Genomic DNA, 23274 nt, shown 5'->3' with positions numbered 1-23274 from the left:
GTGGCCCAGAAATGTTTACTACATTGTACAATTCTTGATGTTTTCATGAAAGGTGCCTGCAGTTACTGGAAGTTGGATGGGGACTTCAGTAGACGTGAAGGCCACCCAGCCACCCGGCAGGTCATCCCATGTAAGCAGACTCGGTCGGGTACACGTTGCCAAGGTACCACTTGAATGATTTACACTGTAATCTTGTGGTCTTCAGTGATTTTGTGTTTTGAAACCTTCTTCCTTATCCTTCCTTCTATTACACATACAAACATTTTGTCATCATCGTGTCAAAGCAAGGGAACTTTAGCAAACCACTCGGATTTGATATGATGATCTGGGTCCTGATTATGTGTCACACATCCTGCTTTGCTTCATCAGCACAGGGCAATTTCAAGTTGTTTTGCGCAACTCAGGAAACCAAAGCAATATTCGCATGTTCTTACAATTTAGGGTAGCAACAAAGGTACTAAACTTGCTATTTTACAATGCACCATTGGATTGGTTAGTGATGTTTTTGGTTTTAAATGTATTTGACAACCAATGTTATGATTATATTGTAACCAAGCGTATGCATCACTAGAAATACGAGATGCGTATATACATTTGACAGAGAATAGAACGTACACAACATGTTTTCTCGTTGTAACTGGACACACGCAAACAAGGTGAAACTGGATGTGGTAAACTTGTACAATTTAAAGACAGCCAACATGTTAGAGTTGTGCTCACTCTAACTTATTTTGCAAGAACCACACGGGAGACAAACAAGTCATTTTAGGTACCTGCAGGTGGAGAGTTCACACGTTGAAGGAATGAAGTCTGACTCTCCCTCCTGCAAGAGCATATTTATTAAGAAAAACAGAGTGGGGGTAAGAGTGGACTGAATAGAGAAAGCCCTTGTCCTCTAGTCAAAACATATCAGGGGGTGTTTTACGACGTTGTGTAGGATGGGACAAGCTAGGTTATTTATCACCGGTTACATTCCAACATAATTATACGATAAGGATAATCTGAAAAACCCTGACACAACACCAAAAAAAAAATGGTTGAATTATTATAATCAAGATCTAGGAGGGAGAAATGCAAACATGTTAGATCAAAAGAAATTGAGAAAAAATACACAGATGGAAAATACGTAAACATTACAAAGAAATACAAGCAAAGCTGTATTTAAGAATGAAATATTGTTTTACTTATTAGACCTTTTCTGCCCCCTGACGCATAATGATCCATAAATATTATCTGACCAATAACAGGGCTATATCTGACTTCTGTGCCCAACTCCGCAATTTGAGATGAGGCTGGATGCTCGTTGTCACACTTCCTGTCTCACACAAGTATTTGAACAGGAAATATGCAAATTCACAGTTTTATCGTTGGTTCATAAAAATGAGTGGCTTAAAAAAACAGTTTCTATAAAGGAAAGAACACAGAATGAGAGTGGGGGAAAATATCAGATAAACATTTGTATTTTGTTTTTATTTTTACTTGTCACTCAGGCCTGCTTATCCCTGCATTACACAAACACGATTCACATTTCATCCCTTGAGATTTGTTTGTCAGGAAGGTGCAGAGTCAAGAACCTAGAAGTAAACATCTAGAGTCCTCCAGGCCCACTAGACCCTGGTGGGTTTCTGGCAGTACTTCTTGAGCTGAAGCAAGTGCAGGCAACGTGACCTGAAACGCAGGTCCAAGTAGGCGTAGAGGAAAGGGTTGAGGCAGCTGTTGAAATAGGCCAGGCAGTTGGTGTATCGGTAGGCCAGCAGCAGAGAGCGCTGGAAAGCACAGGTGGCTGGAAACAGGTTCAAATCTAAGAGGGTGCCCACGGTTCTCACCACATGGTAGGGGATCCAGCAGACAAAGAAAACCCCAACCACTGTGGTGATGACCTTCAAGAGTTGCCACTTGCGTTGGTCTCCTTTGCGGCAAGCGTTGAAGTGGCGAATCACCGTACAGCCGATCAACCCATAGCACACCACCATGGCCAGTAAGGGGAGCAGGAACGCCAGGGTGGAGAATGAAAAGCTAATCCCGGCATACAGCAAACTCGCTTGATGCACACTGGTCGTGCCAAAGTTAAAGTCTAACAAGCAGAAAGTGCGGTTGCCGCTTCGCTCGTCGAAGGTGTTGCGGAAGATGAGGGCGGGCGTAGACAGGAGTACCGACAGCATCCAGACGGCAGCAATGGAAGTGTAGATGTGGCTGCTGGTCCACAGGAAGGACCCTGAGTGCACAATGGCCAGGTAGCGGTTAAAGCTCATGCAGGTGAGGAGGAAGACGCTGGCGCACATGCTGAGGAGATCCACAAAGCTGATGATCTTGCACAGGGCCACCCCGAAGGGCCAGTGGTTGTCCATGGCCATGAGCAGCACCCACACGGGCAGTAAGATGGTCAAGGCCAGGTCGGCCAGGGCCAGGTTGCCGATATAGAGGAGGGCCGCTCGCTGCTTCTTTCGCACCCTCCACACGGTGGAAATGACCACGCTGTTGCCAAACAGGCCCAAAATGAAGATGAGCATGAGGAACACTGAAAAGACCGTCCGGGATGCCGTCCAGTCCGGGTTGTCGCACATGGGGTCGTTCTCAGTCTCCTCGTAGTAATAGTGCTCGCCGGGCGTCTCAGTAGGCTCCATTTCTTTTCTCTCTTGGTCTCGGGGTAACGTGTTGCTGCTTGTGTCATTTGCCCACTCTTGCACAATCCCGTGCCGTGAGGATGCATGCCCTCCTCCACCGCCCATTTTTGGTGCAAACACAGCCACTAAACCTCTTTAACCGAGCAAATTATTTTCTATTACGTCATCTACTATTGCTCTTTTCTTTACTTACCTTGTTGAAAGCATGGTATTATGAATATCATGCAAAAGGGTATTTCCATTTTATCAAAGCACTTCATCTATCCGCTTGGCCCAATGCCAGCATTGAGCTACAGTCCAGGGGTGTCAAACTCATTTTTGTCGCGGGCCGCATCGTAGGCATAGTTTCACTGATGAATAACTAGTTTTGAAATCAGAGACTAGTAAAAACTGTTCAAATATTTTACAAAGACGAATGTTAATAAAAATTGCAAGCAATATTTCAATTTTTATTTAAAGTGAAGACAATTTGTAATTAAGGTAATGACAAAGTCGATACAAAATTTGTCTTTGCAGGCCACATAAAATGATGTGGTGGGCCGTATCCGGCTTCCGGGCCTTGAGTTTGACACGAATGAGATACACGATCTGCGAAAAACCTCTAAACCTTTGGGTATGATGTTTGAATGTTTATCTATATGGGTCTGTGGTTGGACACTTCCATGACACGAATGAAGACACGCACTACAGAAAATTGTTAGATGGATGAATATTTGCCTGTCTCCTCTACTTGGGCTGACTCAAAATGTGGTGGCACAAATTACAAAATCCTGAATCAATTCTTACGAACTAGAACAAATTTTATTCTACAAATGATACGCACTCACACACGCACGCACACACAGTACAGTGCATTAGTACCATAATTGTAATGTTTCTGGAAGAATGTTTGTGATTTCAGTGCATCATGAATGAAGTGCAGCTATATGGCCAACACTGGATACTATATCTACCAAGAGACAAACATAAAACACTTTTAAGGATACAAGTATTTTTTTATTTACATACAGAATAGCTAAAGCATTCTGAAGTGACAATAAGCCACTAATTTAGTACTTTAATAGTTGACGGTTTTTGCTGGCTTGGTTGCATCTAGATCAGCTTCCAGGAAACGGAATCGGCGATGGCGCCTCAGAATCTCAATTGCCCTTTGCTCGACGGTGGAGGGACTGATACCAAGATCCTCTAGACCAGGGAGTCCTGGGTACTTCATGTCAGTTGTGTGAAACTGGGAAAAAAAACACTTTCATCACGCTAAACTCTGATGAACTGCAGTAAGCTGCAACTTTTACTTTAAACTCCCCAAAAATTTTTCTTTCTTACCCTTTCTACTTTATCTGGGGTTGTCCAAGGCTCAAATGGGTTCAATGCAAAGAACTGAGCGGCCAGGCTGAAAAGACAAACAGAAGCACATGAAGAGATTCATACAGATTTTCAGCTGCCGAATTATTTGATTGAGGCATGTAGGAAAACATTAAGAAGGGAGTCACCGCTCCTCTATGTATCTTTGTCAATGTGGATACAAACAACTGTGAAATTATGATCCTTTCAAACAATCATCAGATCCTCAACTTTGAAGTGTATCTGATGAGGTCCAACCACAAATGTGTATGAATCTTAACATGTTAAAAACTTACTGAAAGAGTGGGCGGGGGAGTGGATAGGGCACAAAGGGTCTGTGAGCGACGGCGTAAATGTACTCCACCAGGTCGTGGAGCAGGTACCGGTTGGGACTGTGAGACAGAAAATCCGCCAAAAATGTTACATCATGATATCGTCTCAATCAACTGGATGTCTCATGCCACTAAGGCATGCAAAAATGATAGACATCTTCAATACAAACATTCGGTCACTTACCCGACTAATGCGTATGTCTTGCCATTGGCCTCTGGGTCTCTGACTGCGCTGATGATGGCCTTTGCCACGTCGACAACCTAACGAAGTGGATGACTTTTTATTCTATATGTTTGTTGATTTAGAGACGCAAATACTATGTATGTAAGAACAGGCTTTAGCTCCCATAGAGTCCGCTGCTCTGCACTACACAGTAACGGAACAGGTAGATGACGTAATCATGACGGAGGAAAAAAAGTCAGCTTACGTGAATCGGCTGCTTGACAGTTTTCTTCCCAAGGCTGATGAGCGGAATGGCATTGCCAAACCAACGCATGTCTGCAGGAACGACATAATCGTCAGCGAAGCTTTGATTTGCACGTCACTGTTGATAAGTGGTTCGTCTTACTTGCGTAGTAGTTGAAGAACCTATCTTCCCTCCCAAACATCTCTGAGGGCTTCATGATGATAGCGTCAGGAAACTCATCTCTCACTGCCGTCTCTCCCACAGCCTGGGACACACAATAGAACACAAGGGTTTCATACGAGACCTGCCAACCAGATCCAACCCTCTACATCATTTTACCATAACAACCAGCTCACTGAGGGCAAGCATGACTACAATGTCACCCATTATCTCATAACATGTTTCAAACCTTGTTCCTCAGGTATTTGGACGAGCTGCGGATGTCAGCGTTGAGGTGAGACATGTGGATGAACTTAGTAATGCCAGCCTCTCTGGTTGCCTTGGCAATCTGCTGAGGGATGCTCACAAAGACCTCCTCAAATGGGTAGTTCCTTCACAAATAGAGGCAAACAAAAAATCAATAAATGCTAGTATTCAATGATGTAGTTAGTAATGGTGTCAATACAGGTCATACCTTGTTTCCCACTCTTTACCCACAAGATTGATGACAACATTGGAGTGCTCCAAAGCTCGTTTAATGGAGTCTTTGTTCTTGGCATCCCACTCCTGTAGCAGAATTCCAAATAAAATCAATGTGAGGTATTTGAGAAATATTCTACCATTCTGGTTGGGTGGAACATTGTTGAACTCCTATGTAATTTACACACCATAAAAATGATTTGTCCGAGGTCCCCCATAGGCTTGAAATACATGGTGTCATACTGATCACAGCGATGAGGGACTATGATCTGAGAGCCAATCCGACCTGTAAACCAATAACACACCAAATCAAATCTGTGTGTAACTGCCAAAATAAGTCATTCAAGTCCCCCCCATTTCAATTTAGTATATATAACAAGCAACATTCGGTTTATTATTATCATTTAATGTTGGTTTTGCATTGAAGGAAGTGAGAGTCTATTTTCTTATCTGCTCACCTAGCCGATTGACCACATATCGCCCCAGGAAGCCGGTAGCGCCGAACACGGTGGCGGCGATGCCACTGGACGACGAGCGGCCTCCCTTGCCTTTGGGGATGACAGCATGGTGCACCTTCCTCTGCTGAACTGGGCCCAAGCCAGAGGCTGACAACACAGCGGGAGGACAGCTACCCTCTAATTGGAAGAAGGTAGATTACTACATTTGGGATGCCTGCTATTATGGGTCAGCGGTAATCATTTTGCTAGAATATAAATTAAGATGTAAGTAATGCATGATAACAATAAACTAAATTGAAACTGTTTAAATGACACGTTAGTTTTGTAAGAAATTATAAGCAGTTATTTCATTTATTTTGGTGTACACTGTGTTGAACTTAATGCTACATTTGATTTCAATAATTACAATGGAAAGAGAAGAAATAATCGATTGGCATGGCTTTAGGCTAGTAAGCCCAGTAGTACAACAAAGTACTTCATTACAATGCACATGACTTAATGTGAGCCGAGTGTCCTTATGTTCTGTCAAGCAGCTACTGAAATAAAAACAGCTAACATTAGCACCTTGCTAGCGTTAGCCGGCGGTTCTTAAGGCAAGCACATTAGCAAGGTCATTCAAAATGCAAGCTTGCTTCCAGTGTGAGTCTGTGTGAAGCCATTGTCTGAACCATGCCTAAAGTTTACAAAACCACGTAGACACATGCTAAGGACTATTTTGACGTTACTCACTCGAAATTTTCAAAAGGACACTCGCAGGACGGCCAACCTGCAAAACGGTCGCCATGTTTTCGTCTACGGCATCCGTTGAGGACCAAATTTGCACAGCGATTTTGCGAAAGTGTCAACAGTGGTCAAAGGACCAGTAAAACACATCGAAGGGCCGAGAAAAACCACGTTCACACCGCACTGTATGCTCACATACTAATAATGACATTTGCGTAGTTATGTGTACGTTTATTTGTTTGTTCCCTTTAAAAATAAAAACAAAGTGTTAGAACGATCCTGAAATATAGTATTGTTTAAATGCTGCCATCTGCTGCCTTTGGCATAGTACAGTTCAAATATTTGGAATCTGTTCAACTAGATACTATGTTCTCATATTATGTATTCATTTTTGAAAAGCACCGTTTTTAATTCAACCGTAACTATGTTGATACTTTCTGATACATTTTTCAGAATATATACTATATATTCATTGTCTTTGGTGAAAGCGGTCCTAAAACTGCTGACACCCCTTGTATTTTGGCCCTATTTATGTTTCTACGAGGGATTTAAATTAAATTAAAAAATATATATTTCTAGCTGACAAATTTATTTTAGCTGTACTGTATTTCATCTTATGAGTGTTTATGAAATGTTGCATTATCATTATACATTTTCAATGATATAAATACTTACTTATTCATAATGCATGATTGGTTGATTGGTTTGCCCAAACATAATAAGCAGCACATTACAGCTATAAAGTGCAGGGCTGACTTTTTCTTATTCTTCAAATCTCAACTCAAATATTGATACGTTCATTCTCCCGAAAGACAGCTCTGAATATTCTAAACATAGTATCAAATTCATAGACACGCACATATTAAATAACATTTTATTTTAGCATTAAGTACATAAATAGGATTCAATTTTCATATATCACCTTCAGTCTCTTTCCTATTAGAGTTTCTGATTGTTGGCCTGATTGTCACTATAGGACTTTACTGCCTGTTTCAACCTGGCGTTGACTCACGACAAAAATAATCAGTAAGACAAATATGCATTTCTTCACTGTTAGACAACTTTGGGAAGGTTTCGCATTGTACTGCACAATTATAAGAACTTAGCCAACAGTTTCTAAACACCAGTAAAGTGCAATATGTCTAATACTGCAAGGCACAAACTAAGATTGTCTTTCAGTTTCTAGTGTAAAAACACAGACATCCAAAGTATTATCATTCAGTAACAATAAATGGGTATTCTGAACTACTCTTATTTTGGACACAAATACATAATGGTTGAGGTGCACATGTTTTGCCAATCATACAAGATACATTAGCTAAAGCAAATAAATTAGATAATAATTTAACCAGTATATGTGTTCCAGTTAAAATGTACATGACATTGGATCTCTGCATACAAAAACAGTTTTGGCTCAACCTTATTGCACACACACTTTCGTAGTTTAACATGAGAATGATAAAAATGAAAAAAAAAGAATGAATATAAGAATTTCAATGTTCTTGCCGTTTTAAAAATGTGCCTTCTTTTTTCTCCCCTTACAAAATAAACATTTATCACAGATTTCAATACTCAACCAAGACTATGCCATAATAATAATAATAATAATAATAATAATAAAATAAGATTTAAACTACATTCTCTGAGCATCACATGTGGTTAACAAACATACAAACATTATAAATAACAAAAGTGCCATATTTTCATGGATATTTTAATTCTAACCTCTTCTATACATCATCTAAAATCTTGTCGGCCACTTGTAGAACAATTGTTCATCCATTCTCAGAATTGTTTTTTGTCGTGTTCAGACAAAACAACATGGCAGTGTTTCAATAATCTATCACAACCACCCTGCAGGAAAACTTGGCTAATACCGTTTTAGTTTGTATTCCTGACTGATGAATGCAAAAGCAGGAGCAAATCTCAGCGGCCACATGACTTTCCTGTTTTTCTTGAACGCAGCACCGCTCTCCTCTGCTCTTAGATGATAGGAGGCAAACACTTAGAGGACACGAGGCTGTCTTGCCTTTCCGTGCACTCTTCTTCCCGAGTTTTGATGACGATGTGAACAGGCCTCTCTAAACCACTATCTTGAAGCTTGGAATCCTCACTCTCGCGCACTTCGTCCTCCGCTGAAGCACCGATAGGCCGCAGACGCTCACCGGGGGTTGTCTTTGACTCTGGACTGTGTTTCTGCAACTTGCCTTCGTCACAGTTTTCTTCTGAGCTGAACCTCTCTGCTGAACCGCCACAACAAAGAATATTAGATTCCTGCTAAGTGGGGATGCTTTACACATTTGGAAAATGTGCTTATCATATTCCTGATCCTGGTGTTCGGATTTGGAAATAGTAATCAATTCCAGATTCAAACTGTTGCCATATTTTAGCAGTTCCGTGCACTTATAAAATATTTACTCACCAGATTTGCTGTTTGCTTGTTTGCTGTAACTGTAGTCACCATTTTTTTCTATGGCAGTCACACTGTCTGTAGGCTTCTTCCCTGATGGTTTGGTTCTGGACTTTGCCTTGTTGAAATTTCCCTCCAGGATCCAGCCATGCTGTAACCCCTCATCTGGTGTCATACGTTTAGTTGGATCCCAACTGAAAGGCCCAAGGGATAAGAAAAGAGTGTTTTTAGAGCAACAGAATTAAAATGGTGCCTATTTTGAAACTAGAGCAGCAGCATACATAAGGCAGCGTGTGATGAAGTCCAAGAATAAAGCGTCATTTGTCTTCAAAGTAGTTGACAGGTCCTTGGAATTGGGTCTTCGTTTCTTCCCCTTACTATTTGTTGTGTTTCTGGGATTTCCTTTTGAGTCTGAACATCAATACAAGCAGAGGTGTTGTTAGAGGTGAATATTACACTCATGAATGAATCCTAAGTTTTTATGTTTTTAGTTTTACCCACAAGCACATAAAATCTTAGCACTACAACAAGATAATTAGTGGACTAATGCTTTTGTGACCATTATTTTTGTTCTCATCTGGCTTCTTCTTTTAGTTAAAAAGTATTGCTCAAATAAGTTTTTAACATCTAAAGAAGTTGAAAAGCTTTTTGTATGACCGTCACAAAATGTGATACAAAAAGGGTGAGGATAACCTCTTACCAAAGAACAATCTCCTCCTGGATGCAGACTGAACAAAATCATTTGGTGGCATTCCAAGAAGCTGCAAACAAAAAGGAAATAGGACTCTTGAATCAAACAACCAAAAGAAGCAGAATTTACAGCACATGTGAGAGAGTGATTAATCACATGCACACCTCCATGATACATGCTATCTGCTCCACTTCACTCTCCCCAGGGAAGAGCGGGTAACCAGTGTAGAGCTCAGCCAGGATGCAGCCCAGGCTCCACATGTCAATGGCCATGCTGTAGGGGTGACCCAGGATGACCTCTGGGGAGCGGTAGAAGCGGCTCTGGATGTAGGTGTACACTATGAGGTGAGGAGATCTCAAATTTACTTCACCTACACATACTTTGAATTTGACTGAAGAACCCCTTTCCTATATGTTTTATGTTCTTCAGTTACATTGTTACGGTTCTTCCAGTCTATTGATGAAGGTATGAGTTACCCTATGATTTCCACCACTGTTTACTACTACTACTTAATCTACTGCACAAGCTCATTTTGTTTACAAGATAAATGTTCACATGTAGCAAGCTCTTACCTCTTTGTTGTTCGTAACAGCTTGATCCAAAATCAATCACCTTGATGTTCCCTGGTCCTCTCTGAGACAATAGGATATTCTCCTGTGGAAGAAAACCTCTTTAGTTTCTCAGCTGCAGTCTTGTTGTAATACTATACTACTCCTCAAGGTAGCACAGATATTCTCGTAGCAGGCGTTTTCAACAAGCAACTTGGGAGCCACTGCTTTGGCAAAATATTATTTCTTTTCACTGAAGGAGGATAGACCTATAAGGGCTATTTATTTGCATCTGTATGTCTATTTTGGGAATCTCAGGTAGATTTGACATCATTTGGATGGGTAAATGATTCACAAAATTAGCTGGAAAATAAATCAAGTCCAAATACTAATAAATATATTTTATTTTTAAAAATGTTACAATTATTTTCCATTTCCAATTTTGCAGACGACCTGCAATACCGCCATGACTACCAGAGGGCCGCGGACCACCTGTTGATAATCCCTGTACTAGGACATTATTTCTACAGACAGAGCTGGGCAGAGCAGTTAAAAAGTAGCTCAATTGTGCCTTGAATGTACTTTCACTCTAGTTTTATGTAACTATCTGCACGAATCAATACCGGTTTGAGATCGCAGTGGATGATCTTCTCTCTGTGCAGCATCTGCAGGCACCTGAGCAGAGCGTGAGTGAAGCGACGGATGAGAGCCACACTGAAGCCCTGGAAGTTGTTCTTTTTGATGAGCTCGTACAAGTTCACCCTGAAAAGAAATGAACCATTTGGTAAAGTGAAGATCAAGATCAAGGTTACATTTTTGTCACTTTATTAAGGTTTCAAACATTTTTGCACACTTTACAGTTGAGTAGAGTCCCCTACTCTTGGGAATATTACATGATTGTGCCAGCAATGTTGTCCTTCTGTCTGTTAAGATGAGCTGCTCTATGGATGGTGTAATTTGAGCCACCGCACCATGAAGCACGAAGGGGTAAGATAGCGCTCTGATCAAGGCCTTAACTAAAGGATTTGGTGACAGTAACGTAAGACAAGGTGGCAGTCCAAGACGTCCTCTAAAGGACATCCATTTAAAGGGAGACACAAAACTGTGCCTACGGTACACACTAATCACGTTACCCCTAATCCCTTCAAGTCACACACTGACATCAATGTGATAGGCCAAGAGTGATTGGACCAGTTTTGTCTGTGTTTTTGTGGATGCTAAGCAGCAAAAAACAAAAGTATGCACCAACCCGAGAAGCTCAAAAGAGATGCAGAGGTGATTTCGAAAGTAGAAGTACTCCTTCATGTGGATGACGTTATGAAGATTGTCTTTATCTTTCCTCTTTATCACATCCAGGATCTTCAGCTCAACTAAAGCTTGGTGATGAAACCTGGAGAGGAAAGTAACATGTATTTACCATTGGCCACCCAAAAGTTAAAACAAAATTCCCAATATGCACCTCTTCTTGTTGCGTATCATTTTAACAGCCACAAGTTCGTTTGTCTTGTGGTCCAAGCATTTCAGAACCTGCCCAAAGGAGCCTTTGCCAATCACTTCGAGTACTTCAAATCTGTAGGCAATGTGGTCGTGCAGCACCTGTGACAACAAAAGGATCGCGTAACTTGACATTGACGTCAGTGAACATCGGATGGCCCTACACAGTCACAGTGGCTTTGGGTCATCAGGCCACTGTTAATGACCCTGGTGAGTCTAATGTAGCCCTGACTCGAATCCCTTTTAACACCTTTGGGGTAAACTATGGGGCAGAGATTACCTGTCAGAACGTTTTCCAAGAAAAGTGAACGCTGTGATAGCGGTCTAATTAAATCAACCCCAAAATACAAACAACAGGGCTTTGCCAAATTTGAATGCCTGCTCCATCTTCTTCTTTTGGGACACAGCAGATCAACCATTTCCAACTCATTCTATCCTTTAAAGGGGCATTTATTAAAGGTGAAAGATGATGGCAGGCGGCATCATGAATTTACCCTGATGTAGCTCCCATGCTCGTCATCATATCCGCTGTTCTGCGGCGCACTTTGGGAGGCCTCAATCTTCTGAGCGCCAAGCCCGAGGAACCAGATCTCTGAGTAGTCCATGATTTCCTCCTTCTCAAAGTCAGTCAGACGATCTTGGAAAGTGTTGACTGAGTCTGTTACCAGATTGGAAGAGGAGGAGGTGGAAGAGGAGGAGCAGATGAGTCATGTTATCATATTGATCAAAGAGCAGAGGAGGATGAACAAGTGCCTGTGATGCAAACTCTGAGTCAAGGAATACATTTACTTTTGAGTATATCGTGTTTTTCTGTGCTCCACAAAATCATACCTGTGGGAGACATGGGTAGCCTTCGACCCTCGGGTGCCTTTTCTTTGTTCAGTCTGTTACTGAAGAGTTTGTTGTTGCGGGATGCTGATATTTTATCCATGGCTGCACCAAATCGCATGGTGAACTGTTGAGTGGGATTTGGCCTCTCAATCTGTTCACGGAGATTCAGATTTTAGCTCTGTGTCATCTTACTCATCCACACAAAGCTATTAAAAGAGCTTACAGTGTCACGTCTACAACGTAAGACAACACATTGACCTTCAAGCTGCTCCTCAGAAATCATACACTAAATCAGTCACCTCACTTTTAATATTATCAACAAAAAGAAAGCTTAAAAGCTGCTAGAATGATATACTTACTGTGTTTGTTTGGTAGTGGTTCTGGACCCCTTGATTGACAATTTGGGGCAGGATGTGGTCGGACTGCTGCTGGTGCTGGTTCTTGGCGTTGCTGACAACCATCTGGACAACTGGAGGCTCGAGCTGAGGCAAAGTATCTACACCTCCACCAAACTTCTGTAAGTGAAAAAAAAAAAGTTTTACTACCAACTTCCACTAAACAAAAAAGGCTGACAATGAATACTATTTACAGTGATTGGATAGAATGTTTTTTTTTTTTAATCTTTTCACTTCCACTGGTTTATAGTTGACATTGATAAAGACAGACACAGAGAGATAAAAAATAAATATCCACAATAAAGACGCCCCAATTTACCAAATACAGCACACTTCTAAACACCAAAGAAGTAGAGTGGGTCAGTGAATGTGACCCATAAATGAATGATATCTTTTTTACACTGTCCTTGCACGCCTGTCATGGCCCCATTCATCTGTGTATCTTTGTGTTAGGCTGATCGCTTTTTAGTTGGAGGCTCAGGTGATAAAGAACCCCCAGCAGGGAGCGGCTGGAGTTACAGAGGGTAATGGGGACAAGCCGGGTCGTGGTGCCTTCTCTGGGAGCTTTGTGGGGGAGAAGAGCGGCAACCTGTTTCTCTCTGGCTGCCATCAGGCATACTCTGATAGCCTGATGGGTAAAATTAAACCCCTTTGCAATGCCAAGTCCGCTAGGAAGAATTAGATATCGTAAAGATCCATATCGGTATCATGGGGGGGATTAGAGAGTGAATTTAGGACAAGCCTTTATTTTGTTGGCTGACATTCCTCAAATACGTTCAGTTAAATCTATTAGAATAACGTTCTTCTTAAATATGACAAGAATCAAACACAACACCACCATTAAGTATCATTGGTGTGAGATGTGTTTATTTCTCACTGAAAGTATGTCTGGACATTTGATGTGATGCCTCTGCTCATATGCAATACAGACATACAGGATTGGTTTATTTTGGGGTCCTGTAAGTTACAAAAAGATCAAATTATCTAATTAAATCTAATTTATGTAGAGGAATATTCAAGTTTAAGCAGCATCTTGCAGGGGTTAAAATCTGACCTGTAAGCAAGAACGGTTGGTCCCAAGACGACTGCCCTCTGCTTGCTGTCTGTGAGGGAAGGCCTCTGGGCGTGATGTCTGTGGGAGGAACAATAACGTTTAAAATCCACGGCGAGATAGATGAAGCATATCTACGTCTGTTCATTTGTGGCACAGTTGGAATGGAGCAACATTTAGAAAGTCACACACACAACATCAGTTTTAAGATTCCAGCGGATACTGCTTTTCATATTCTTTCTCCAGTCACAAACACACACACACAGCAGGGCAGCTGAACAACAGCCATGCTACCAAAAATAATGCGCTGAGATCTAAAAATATACCACTTCCGCAAAAACCCAGCAACAACCAATCGCTCTCATATGCTGCACTTTTCCCTCCTGCTGTGCAGTTTCTGAACATGTGCACATCCACGTGCTTGCCTTTGGATGTGCACGTGTATGCCTGAATGTGTTCAAGAGAAGCAACATTCTATAAAAAGGAACTGGGATATTGGGGATGAAGCGCCTTTGTCACCAATCTGCCCGGCACGTGCCTTTTTAATCAGCGTGTGAGCCTGTGTTGGCCCCATACGGTTGAAATAAAGCTTAACCCAATTTCAAGATACAGCACATGCCCAGAATGGAAGAAATAGGTGGAACTGGAACAGCCATGCTCACCAATATACTGCAAAAACATACATTATAATATAAAGCTTGTTCTGTTTTTGTGAGACAAACTTAAAACTAAATTCATTCCAAAAGAATCATCTGTGCTATGGATGAACGTGTCAAGAATGGATGATCTAAAAGTAAAAGAGATAGCTTCAGTCTCGCCATTAAAGCCATTCCTTTGGTGGGTGGATAAAACCATGGCTGGTCTTCACTTGAAGCAGCAGGGCCATGTCGGTCACACTGACAGGCTGACGTTAAAAAAAAAACACCTGGATGGATGAGCTGACTAAGGAGTGATGAGCTTGTGGAAGCCCTATGACGTCATGTAATCAGATGCCAACTTGACTGTCAATAAGTTTTAAGATACAATTTATTCACATAAATGCTTTTCATACATCTCATTCTCCACTGGAAACCCAAAACTCGTCAGTATTTTCTTGTTTGGTTCGCTCGATAGATCCTGGTTCTCAGGGCCTCTTTGTTTTCATGCTTATATGCTGAGACAAACATTTCCAATCAGTGTGCTGCAAAAAAATTATTTGAATAATATAATCTCAAAATTATTTGACAAAAATAATTTCATATATGATGTTAATGTAGCCAGAGGTACAATAATGAAATATTTTTTCCAAAAGTGACTATGAGTATTGATCTTTTGTGGGAATGTTTGTTTTGTGGGGTGCCATAAGATGTTACTAACCTAAAATATCTCTATCTGCCTTAGCTCAATAAAGGTCATCAAATACTGATCTCTCAAGATGTGAGAGAACCCAATTCATCAATGTTGCCTGGGCAAAAGAATTAGAATGAAGGGTCATCCCATCAGGTGCACGAGGGAAGCTCTTTGCCTCAGTGTGAGCCTCTCTGGTTACTTGGTCAGAGGGTCAACACATGCAGCAAAGGCAAAGTCATATTTAATTCAAATCACTACTTGAATTTTGCCATACAAAGTGCCAACGATTGAAATAGAATGGGATGTTATTGAGCAGCTAAAATATGTGGTCAGGAGACACAGGCGAATGATCATCTCTGTGGAATTTGTGGATGAGGAATTGAAATGATGCATCAGTGTGCAGCGATAGTATTGACTTTATCATCATAACAAATGCACCGCAGGGCTTTCCCAACATTTGACTAAGCTGGCATTTACTGGGAAACTAAATTGATGGACAGTGAAGCAAATATAAACGATATTGCCACAAAATTATATGAGCTCAAATGAATGGCATAAAACATGTTGCCTTAGCAAATATCTAAGTTAATATTAAATTGCATACAATACATTCTATATTTTAAGTATTGTCTTGTTAGTCAGTAAAACAAGATGATATCCATTTTCATACCACTTTTATCTCAGAATTAGTAGCTGTATGTGACATCAGGACTGACAGCCTAAATAAATGTAAGTGCAATTCGAAAACTATATACGAATGTTAATAAAAACAAGTTTCCTCACCTTATTTATTTCTGGCAACATAACTACAGTGAGAATCTGAAAAAGTGACTCTGACTCGGGAGACTTGGATCAAATCCAGGCAAAAAGACTCATTATATCCAATTCATTCAGGAGCGTCAAATGGCAAAGCCGCGCTGTCCGAGTCCTCCAGTGATGAGTGCGTTGAGTACCTTAGAAGCTGATCGGAACCACGGATTACAAAGAAGACCAAACGAAATGGAACATATCGCATTCCAGGGTTTTTACGCGCAGTGCTGCCGTCACCAAGGTGGAGATTAGTGTGAGAGGCAAGCTGTTGGAGGCTCTGTGCGTCGTGACACGCCCATGAGCTAAGGAGCCACCTGGTCAGCTTGGTTTCTGCCGCGGACAGCTGGGGATGTCCCGATATAGACGTGCATGTGTCTTCTCTATCCCTCTCCCTCTGTCCACCTACACCGTGCTGCCCCTCTTAACACCGACGCTCCGTGGAGCAGATTTCCACCGACGCACTCGCGTACGTCATCCACGCCGCTTAGAATTCTCCGGAGACTTGCTCACTATCTCCACTATGGAATGGAGATACATGATTACCTGGCAGACAAGCGTGGTTTGCAGCATTTCCCACATGTCATCATAAGACTATATCACCTTTCAAATACATAACAAGCCCAAGGAAATATTATATGATTGCTAATGACCACATGAGATTCACATAAACAAAACAAGAGCTGTGGAAACATTCTGCCTCAACCAAAATGGTAATCCTCAATTATGACTGACAGTTTTAAAAATGTCTTAATACAGCAAGGGGAGTTACATGAATCACTGACAGGTTTGACATGGTGCCTTTTCTCGCATCCCCAAAAATGTGGCATTGAACGAGCAATATTTTGCCAAGAAAATGTTATTGCTGTTTTCAAAGGGATGGATGGATGGATGGATGGATGGATGGATGGATGGATGGATGGATGGATGGATGGATGGATGGATGGATGGATGGATGGATGGATGGATGGATGGATGGATGGATGATTTGTTAGCAGTTTGGGTACAGCTCTAGTGTACAAAATGGCGTGCATCAAGGAATTTGTTAATTCGTGCTTTAAAAGTCTGCTTGCCTTGGGCCAAGTGAAGCGGCGACTAAACAGCTATACGTGTCGGATCGATCAAATTAGATGATTATCACCACTGAAAAAAGACAAATGCAACCATCACAGAAACAGTATTTCATCAATGGATGAACAAAAAGAGAATATTAAGGGTACATTTTAAAAGCGGAAATGTTGCAAGGTCAGCTATTCAAAACCGCTCGAAATGTAACAGGTCGATTTTGAGACGAACTGTTGCACATGTAAGTGAGTGATGGACATTTATTTTCCATTGACTAATTCCCTGAGCAGGGGGGAAGAGACACTCTTTATCCATGTGATAAGGGGCCCAGGAGCTGAGTATGATTAGCTGATAGTTCTTATGCAATGGACGTGGTCACTTCAGTAATCCATCTCTTCCCCGGGACACGATGTGTACCTATTCAAAAAGCTGCTTATTACACTAGTCAAGTCCCTAAGCAACTGTTGTGTGCAGGTTTCATGTATATCAGGTTGCTGTACAAAGCAAAGAGCATGCGGGCCCTGATGCCATAGTCCGGATTTGGTGCTGAGACTGATTGGCCTGAGCTGCTGGAGTGGAGCGCTCGCAAGGGGAACACAGAGTACACTTATGTGGACCTCCTTTCAGTGTAGCTTGATTAACAATCAGCAGGCATCCATCTTTGAAAAGCTCAAACGTAATTGCAGCTGAATGGACCAGGATCAGAATGAAAAGATATCTTGGATATTTCTTTCAAGTTAAAAAAAAGGGTTTTTGAAGGCCCTATTCTATCACTCTTCACTTATTTAATATTTAGAAATACATGGCTGTTTCCTATGAACTTACAGAAGGTTTTTTTTGACTGTATGTTATCCATAACTTAAGCCTAAAGGTATGAGCAATGGTCAAATAACCGTTTACAACAAGCTTTCCCATTGTTCACCAGTTGTAGTTTATCTTCACCATGGTGACAAAGCATTGTCTAAAGCAAACCTAATATTATTATTTTGAAAAAAGGTCAGTGAGAATAAAAAGCTGCGCACCAGCAATACAAAAGAGTGCATAAAATTGTGTATTGATCGCTCACGTTTTACCTCAGGTTGGATCCTCCTGTTCCTGCTCCAACAGCAGCCTCGGAGGACGTTAAAGCCACCACAGGCAGGTGAGTTCCCGTCATCCCGCATCATGCAACCCATCCATGCTTCCACAAGCACGCACTGAAGTCAACCTCTACCCGTCCACTGTCAGCCGGAGAGTACTCAGCATGTCAAAGATGACATATTACGATCCCCTTGTCTAGAATGACTGCATCCTGTAAGATCCCAGTTTTGTTCTATTGCTATTCACAGGATGCTGATGAAATAGGTTTCAATGCAAACCGGTGACTTTACTTCAGACCTTTCTACATAATGTAGAAAGCAATCAGTTATGCTTCCATTCCGTATCCAGCTATCGTGCAGGTGTTTCTTGTCTGATTCCCCCACGACTCAGGATGCACTGAGTGAGGCAGGTACTGACACCCAGAGAGATGCAACTGTCCTTTTTTGCTCTGTCACTATACCCAGTGAGGGAGTTTGCCTCTGTTTTGCTGCTGACAATGATGTGTGAATGTGATTCAACAAGGGACCCATCGAGCAGCCGGAGACATCGGTGACGGGCCTGGCACTTGGCTTCCTGCGAAAGAGGCCTCAGGGAGTGTATCTTGATAAAAGGGGTTGGGTGGGTATCGGAGGAGAGACAGAGTTACTATAGATACCTATCTCAGGAGAACTTTCCATGTGAACAAGGAAGTCAGAATGGGAGGTAGTGTCACTACAGTGGATCCCCCCTGAGGTTCAGACTTTCCTCTGCCTTCTCTCTTCTCAGCGTATCTTGGAGACAAAGTCAACGGAAGCTGTTAGATTGCCTCCCATTGGTCCTCATTCTCTAGCCCACCAAATAAATTAAAATTCAGCGGAACCTCGGTTGACAAACAGACTTCTTTCGGAACCTCCACTTTGCGAATCAGCGCAATGTTTCCCGCTGAAATGAACGCAATCCTACGCCATCCTCTTAGGAGCTGTGATACCTTCGCTTGCAGTCGTTCAGCCAAAAATAAAAACAGTATATCACTTTGTTTTGGTGACAGGAAATATCTTGCTATTTCTGAAGCATAGTGTATTCCATTACAGCTTGCTCAGACCATCTTGGTTGTTCTGCTCATGCTTTGGTCTTGGATTGGTAGTTGGCTCACAAATTTGGGTCATTAAGCCAAAGTTGGTAACAACAATGGACAGCAGGTGTTAGAAGGGCTAGCCAGGGCCAGATGAGACTGGTCACACAAAATTTAGTTTAGAGAATAAGTAGCTGTGCCCTTGGAGCATGGCTTTCTTGCTGCCAGCTGTCCGATGAGGCAAAGTGCAGCGACATCGCAGGCAAATGATATAGCATCAATGACCGTTGCCGTTTACCAGAGAAGCGGAGGGGTATAGCTCACCCTCACTCGGGGGTATGAGGTGAATTTTTAGATACACAGTAAGCTTCTCAATGTCTCTCTGGCCTTATTTAAAATATAGGTCAAGACATTTCTCCTTGGAGTTCTCCACTTGGAGTGAAGATGTCTAATCTACTTTGAATCTGCTTCGATAAATATTTATAAGGATAGGCTAAATGGGATCCTACTTGTCCCATTGTTTTACTTACTAAAGAGTTAAGAAAGACATTATGAGACATTCATTTCATTTGTGCTTGTCTGCTGATCCAGGTAGAGGCTGACCTAGTATTGTATATCTGTGTCAACTGTGCCAGCCCGAGTAGACCATCTACGAACACATAATCCACTCATGATCCGGAATACATTATTCATTATTTTTACAATAACCGCGCCGAAAGATAAGCATGAGTCTCAGATCCACTCTATGTCGGAGAACTTGTGCTGGTTCTGTTCTTGATTTTAAAAACCATAGGCGTAGTGATTACACTATAGTGTGATCACTCACTCACTCACTCACTCACTCACTCACTCACTCACTCACTCACTCACTCACTCACTCACTCACTCACTCACTCACTCACTCACTCACTCACTCACTCACTCACTCACTCACTCACTCACTCACTCACTCACTCACTCACTCACTCACTCACTCACTCACTCACTCACTCACTCACTCACTCACTCACTTGAAATATGTTTATTACAATACTTGGAGTAAAAAATGATATTTGCCAGTAAGTTGTGTTCCAGCAATGTGAGCCCCCCCAAAAGTTAGCCAGTGACTGACTTAGGGTTCTCATTTGGTCCTTGGGAGGTAATGCGTAATTGTGAGCTTTGTCACACATGTAAGATGAGCACTGTTAGTCTTTAAGTGCTAACCTTCCTGTCACACTCCACAGAAAACCCAGCAAGGTGATCCCCCTTTGTCCTGGCTCACTTGATACGCAGACAATCCACTGTCTTCAAATCACAACAAATACAAAAAATTGGCAGGCTTAAATAATGACATCTCGACAATAGTTACTGAAACGCTTGTTTCATGAGGTGATAGTATTTCACTCGGTCCCGTTCAGACATACGTATTGGGATAACATTTGGAGTATGCGAAGCCTCTTAGATGTTAATTGCATTACTGTCAAAGACTCAGGCGTAATCTTCTGAACTGGCATGCAGAACTTTGTCAATCTCCAGATGTCACATAGATTGACACACAATCAAGAAGCAACCTTTTCGCTTGTGGCTTGTCCTATTGCCACTGGTAGTGAAGTGGTTCACAGAGCTCACTTTTGTGCAGCTGGCAAGCTGCACTCAAAATAAGATTCACCATCAGTCTATGATTGACTTTTAATAAGGTTTTATTCTATTGTTTTTTATATAAGACTCCAAACATGAACACAAACACGGCCAGTGCTAAGAAATATTCCCGTAAAGTATACAACTTAATACATACAGTCCATATTTTTAGTCAGGAAAAATCCAACGGGACAGAATGATATGAGCAGTCCACAGATCAGTCCCCAGAGGTTCCAGGCCGAGTCGTCTTCTGCTTGATATGATAAAAGTCTCTTCAAAATCAAAACAAGACATCATATCATTGGTGCATTTCTAAGAACTCAGAGTTGTGGTAGACTTCCATTCTCTCAAAGTGACCCTCTTTATAATGATGTCAAACATGATGGCTTGCTGATCTGGAGCATGAGCATGATCTGAACAGCCAAGTACGTATCTATGCCTATGATTGATTTTTGATCAATCCAGAGAATAGTCTGCCTTGCCCCATAGTTCAGGTAGGAAAAACTCCATCTTCTGTGACCCTAAACAGGAAAAATGGTACATAAAATGTACAGACATTCATATTTTATCTTCTGAATCATTAATGAAGCAATAAACACAAATTCTCATGACAACATCAGAAATTATTTTTCTCAGATTGACCACACACAATCAAACATCCACCAGTCCTAACATTTACAGATTTTGTCTCTTTGCTTAACATGATTACAGATTTAAATCTGATGTTACAACAAAAATAAATGTGTGCGTCAAACATGGTAAACAAGGAGATCTTTTTATATAACATTTTAGATAACGCCTCACATTTTATTACACAACATTTCTCCTGGGTCTATGGCGATAGAAGGAGAAGGTGCAATGGGGGAGGATGTTGGCATACGCGACGTAGCCGTTCTCTTTTGCATGACTCACTGTTAAAGGAAAACAGGCACTGGATGCAAGCTAGGCATTCATTAACAAATCTCCCTGGGTGGCGAGCCACAATTCCTTGTGTATCCAATTAATGTTTATCTTTTCCAGCACTTTGAAAGAATTTGGCTGGCTGCTACACATGCTTCCAGATTGCTCGGTGAAGCAGTGGGAGTGATCAAGCGATTGAGATCTCAAAGGATGCTGCTATGCTACCACATGGAGACTCACGTGCAGTGATGCCCGAGCCATGTGACAGCTCCCCAACAACAAGCCCCAGGCTGTTCTGTTGCGAAAGGGATGCAAAACTAGGGTGCATGAATAATGTGTTGAAATGAGAATAAGCACACTTGAACCAAATAGTGGATGAAATGATCCTATCAACACCAATACTCTACTCGGGGATATTGATATAAGCATATTGCCCAGAAGAGCTGAGTGCTCTCACTAATAGCTGTATTTTATTCAAGAGACAAAGATGTGGTGTGAAACCTTATCAGGGTCAGAGGTTCATCAGAATAAAAGATGCACAATCCCTACAAGGCCAAGTGTACTTTGTGCACATAGTACAGGACTGCATGGACTTGTTTTCATTAACATCTTTGAACAGCCATACAAAGGCTTCACTACATACAGTAGGTGAAAAGTTTGTTGGTTGTCACGTTTTACTCGTTGCTCACCATCAAACCCTTTGATAGTCATTCCTCTGTTAAAATGAAGTTTAAAGTGAGTATCCATCTCATTTTCCAACTTAAAAAAAAGAGTCCCCATCTTGTCAGGTATTTAACACAAAATACTTGCAGATGTTTTCCCTCAGCCTTGAAATTGTCTCACTTTGTTTCACTTGACTGAAATCTGAGGGATCTTCACAAGGGTGATGCCAATACATAAAGTACCAGCACATACAAACATGACATGGGCTGCAGCTGCAGAATTCCATCTTGCAAGCCAGTCCTGAAGCAAAAGTCATCATCCCATCCCCATTTAACAAAATAAAACCAAACTTTACAGGGATGATATGAAATAATGTACAAGTTGTTGTGTGAGGATTCTTGGCGGTTCAGTAGATCTACTTTAAATTACACTGACATCTAGTGGACACATGTAGACTTGAATCTATAAATTGTATAAACTGGAGTCATTAGAGACTAAATTAAAATTGTGTTTTGTTGCAGCCTTTGTGCTACGGTAACACCACTGGGGTAAAAACAAACAAAAAAATCATTACTAAATAACCATATCTAAAAAGGCTGGAGTTGTGTTGGACGAAAATGTCACTTTTTTCCCCCTGATGTACATAAAATTAAGTTGAAAAGATAGCATAAAATGTTACACGTGGAGAGATTATTGCGCAGTGCAGTTCCTCACCTCACAATCACATAAATCTTATATTAATACCTGTCTGTGTCCAATTCAAACTAAACCTAAAGAATAAATAAAGAAAAATGTGTGATTCATGCAGTGCCTCCTTA

General features: G+C 41.4%; 3 protein-coding genes and 1 long non-coding RNA gene across 5 annotated transcripts; 1 reads left to right on the top strand and 3 right to left on the bottom strand.

The window, feature by feature from the left end:
* Positions 1-767: 767 nt before the first annotated feature.
* LOC148396409 (apelin receptor B-like) lies at positions 768-2789 on the bottom strand. The gene has a single exon (XM_088379261.1). The coding sequence runs from the start codon at positions 2727-2729 to the stop codon at positions 1608-1610; it is 1122 nt and encodes a 373-aa protein (XP_088235387.1). The 5' UTR covers positions 2730-2789; the 3' UTR covers positions 768-1607.
* Positions 2790-3598: 809 nt separating this feature from the next.
* Positions 3599-6666, bottom strand: ndufa9a (NADH:ubiquinone oxidoreductase subunit A9a). The gene is made up of 11 exons (XM_088379260.1): positions 6531-6666; positions 5802-5978; positions 5532-5629; positions 5339-5430; positions 5114-5255; positions 4867-4969; positions 4726-4796; positions 4482-4558; positions 4262-4357; positions 3948-4014; positions 3599-3852 (listed from the first exon to the last, which is right to left on the bottom strand). Exons 1-11 carry the CDS (start codon positions 6583-6585, stop codon positions 3682-3684), a joined length of 1149 nt encoding a protein of 382 aa, XP_088235386.1. The 5' UTR covers positions 6586-6666; the 3' UTR covers positions 3599-3681.
* Positions 6667-7384: 718 nt separating this feature from the next.
* On the bottom strand, positions 7385-16501 carry dyrk4 (dual-specificity tyrosine-(Y)-phosphorylation regulated kinase 4). Of its 2 annotated transcripts, none has more exons than XM_088379370.1 (14): positions 16057-16501; positions 13948-14025; positions 12858-13013; positions 12499-12649; positions 12162-12325; positions 11633-11769; positions 11423-11563; positions 10797-10935; positions 10198-10279; positions 9790-9962; positions 9635-9695; positions 9216-9345; positions 8947-9128; positions 7385-8767 (listed from the first exon to the last, which is right to left on the bottom strand). In XM_088379370.1, the coding sequence occupies exons 1-14, from the start codon at positions 16075-16077 to the stop codon at positions 8508-8510; spliced, it is 1875 nt and encodes a 624-aa protein (XP_088235496.1). In that variant the 5' UTR covers positions 16078-16501; the 3' UTR covers positions 7385-8507. The 2 variants fall into 2 exon arrangements, with proteins under 2 accessions (XP_088235496.1, XP_088235497.1); XM_088379371.1 differs by having other exon boundaries at positions 7385-8764.
* On the top strand, positions 9835-23225 carry LOC148396406 (uncharacterized). Its single transcript, XR_015859138.1, has 9 exons — positions 9835-9969; positions 10055-10090; positions 10622-10729; positions 10836-10957; positions 11105-11160; positions 11530-11877; positions 12874-13015; positions 18224-18286; positions 21914-23225. It is a non-coding gene; the product is annotated as an uncharacterized LOC148396406 (long non-coding RNA).
* Positions 23226-23274: the final 49 nt, after the last annotated feature.

This window comes from Syngnathus floridae, chromosome 6 (genome assembly GCF_059516105.1).
Source record: "Syngnathus floridae isolate MCC-2025c chromosome 6, RoL_Sflo_1.0, whole genome shotgun sequence".
In the NCBI taxonomy this organism is placed as follows: domain Eukaryota; kingdom Metazoa; phylum Chordata; class Actinopteri; order Syngnathiformes; family Syngnathidae; genus Syngnathus; species Syngnathus floridae.
Note: the sequence above shows the minus strand (reverse complement) of the source record. Positions and strands in the feature narration are given on the sequence as shown.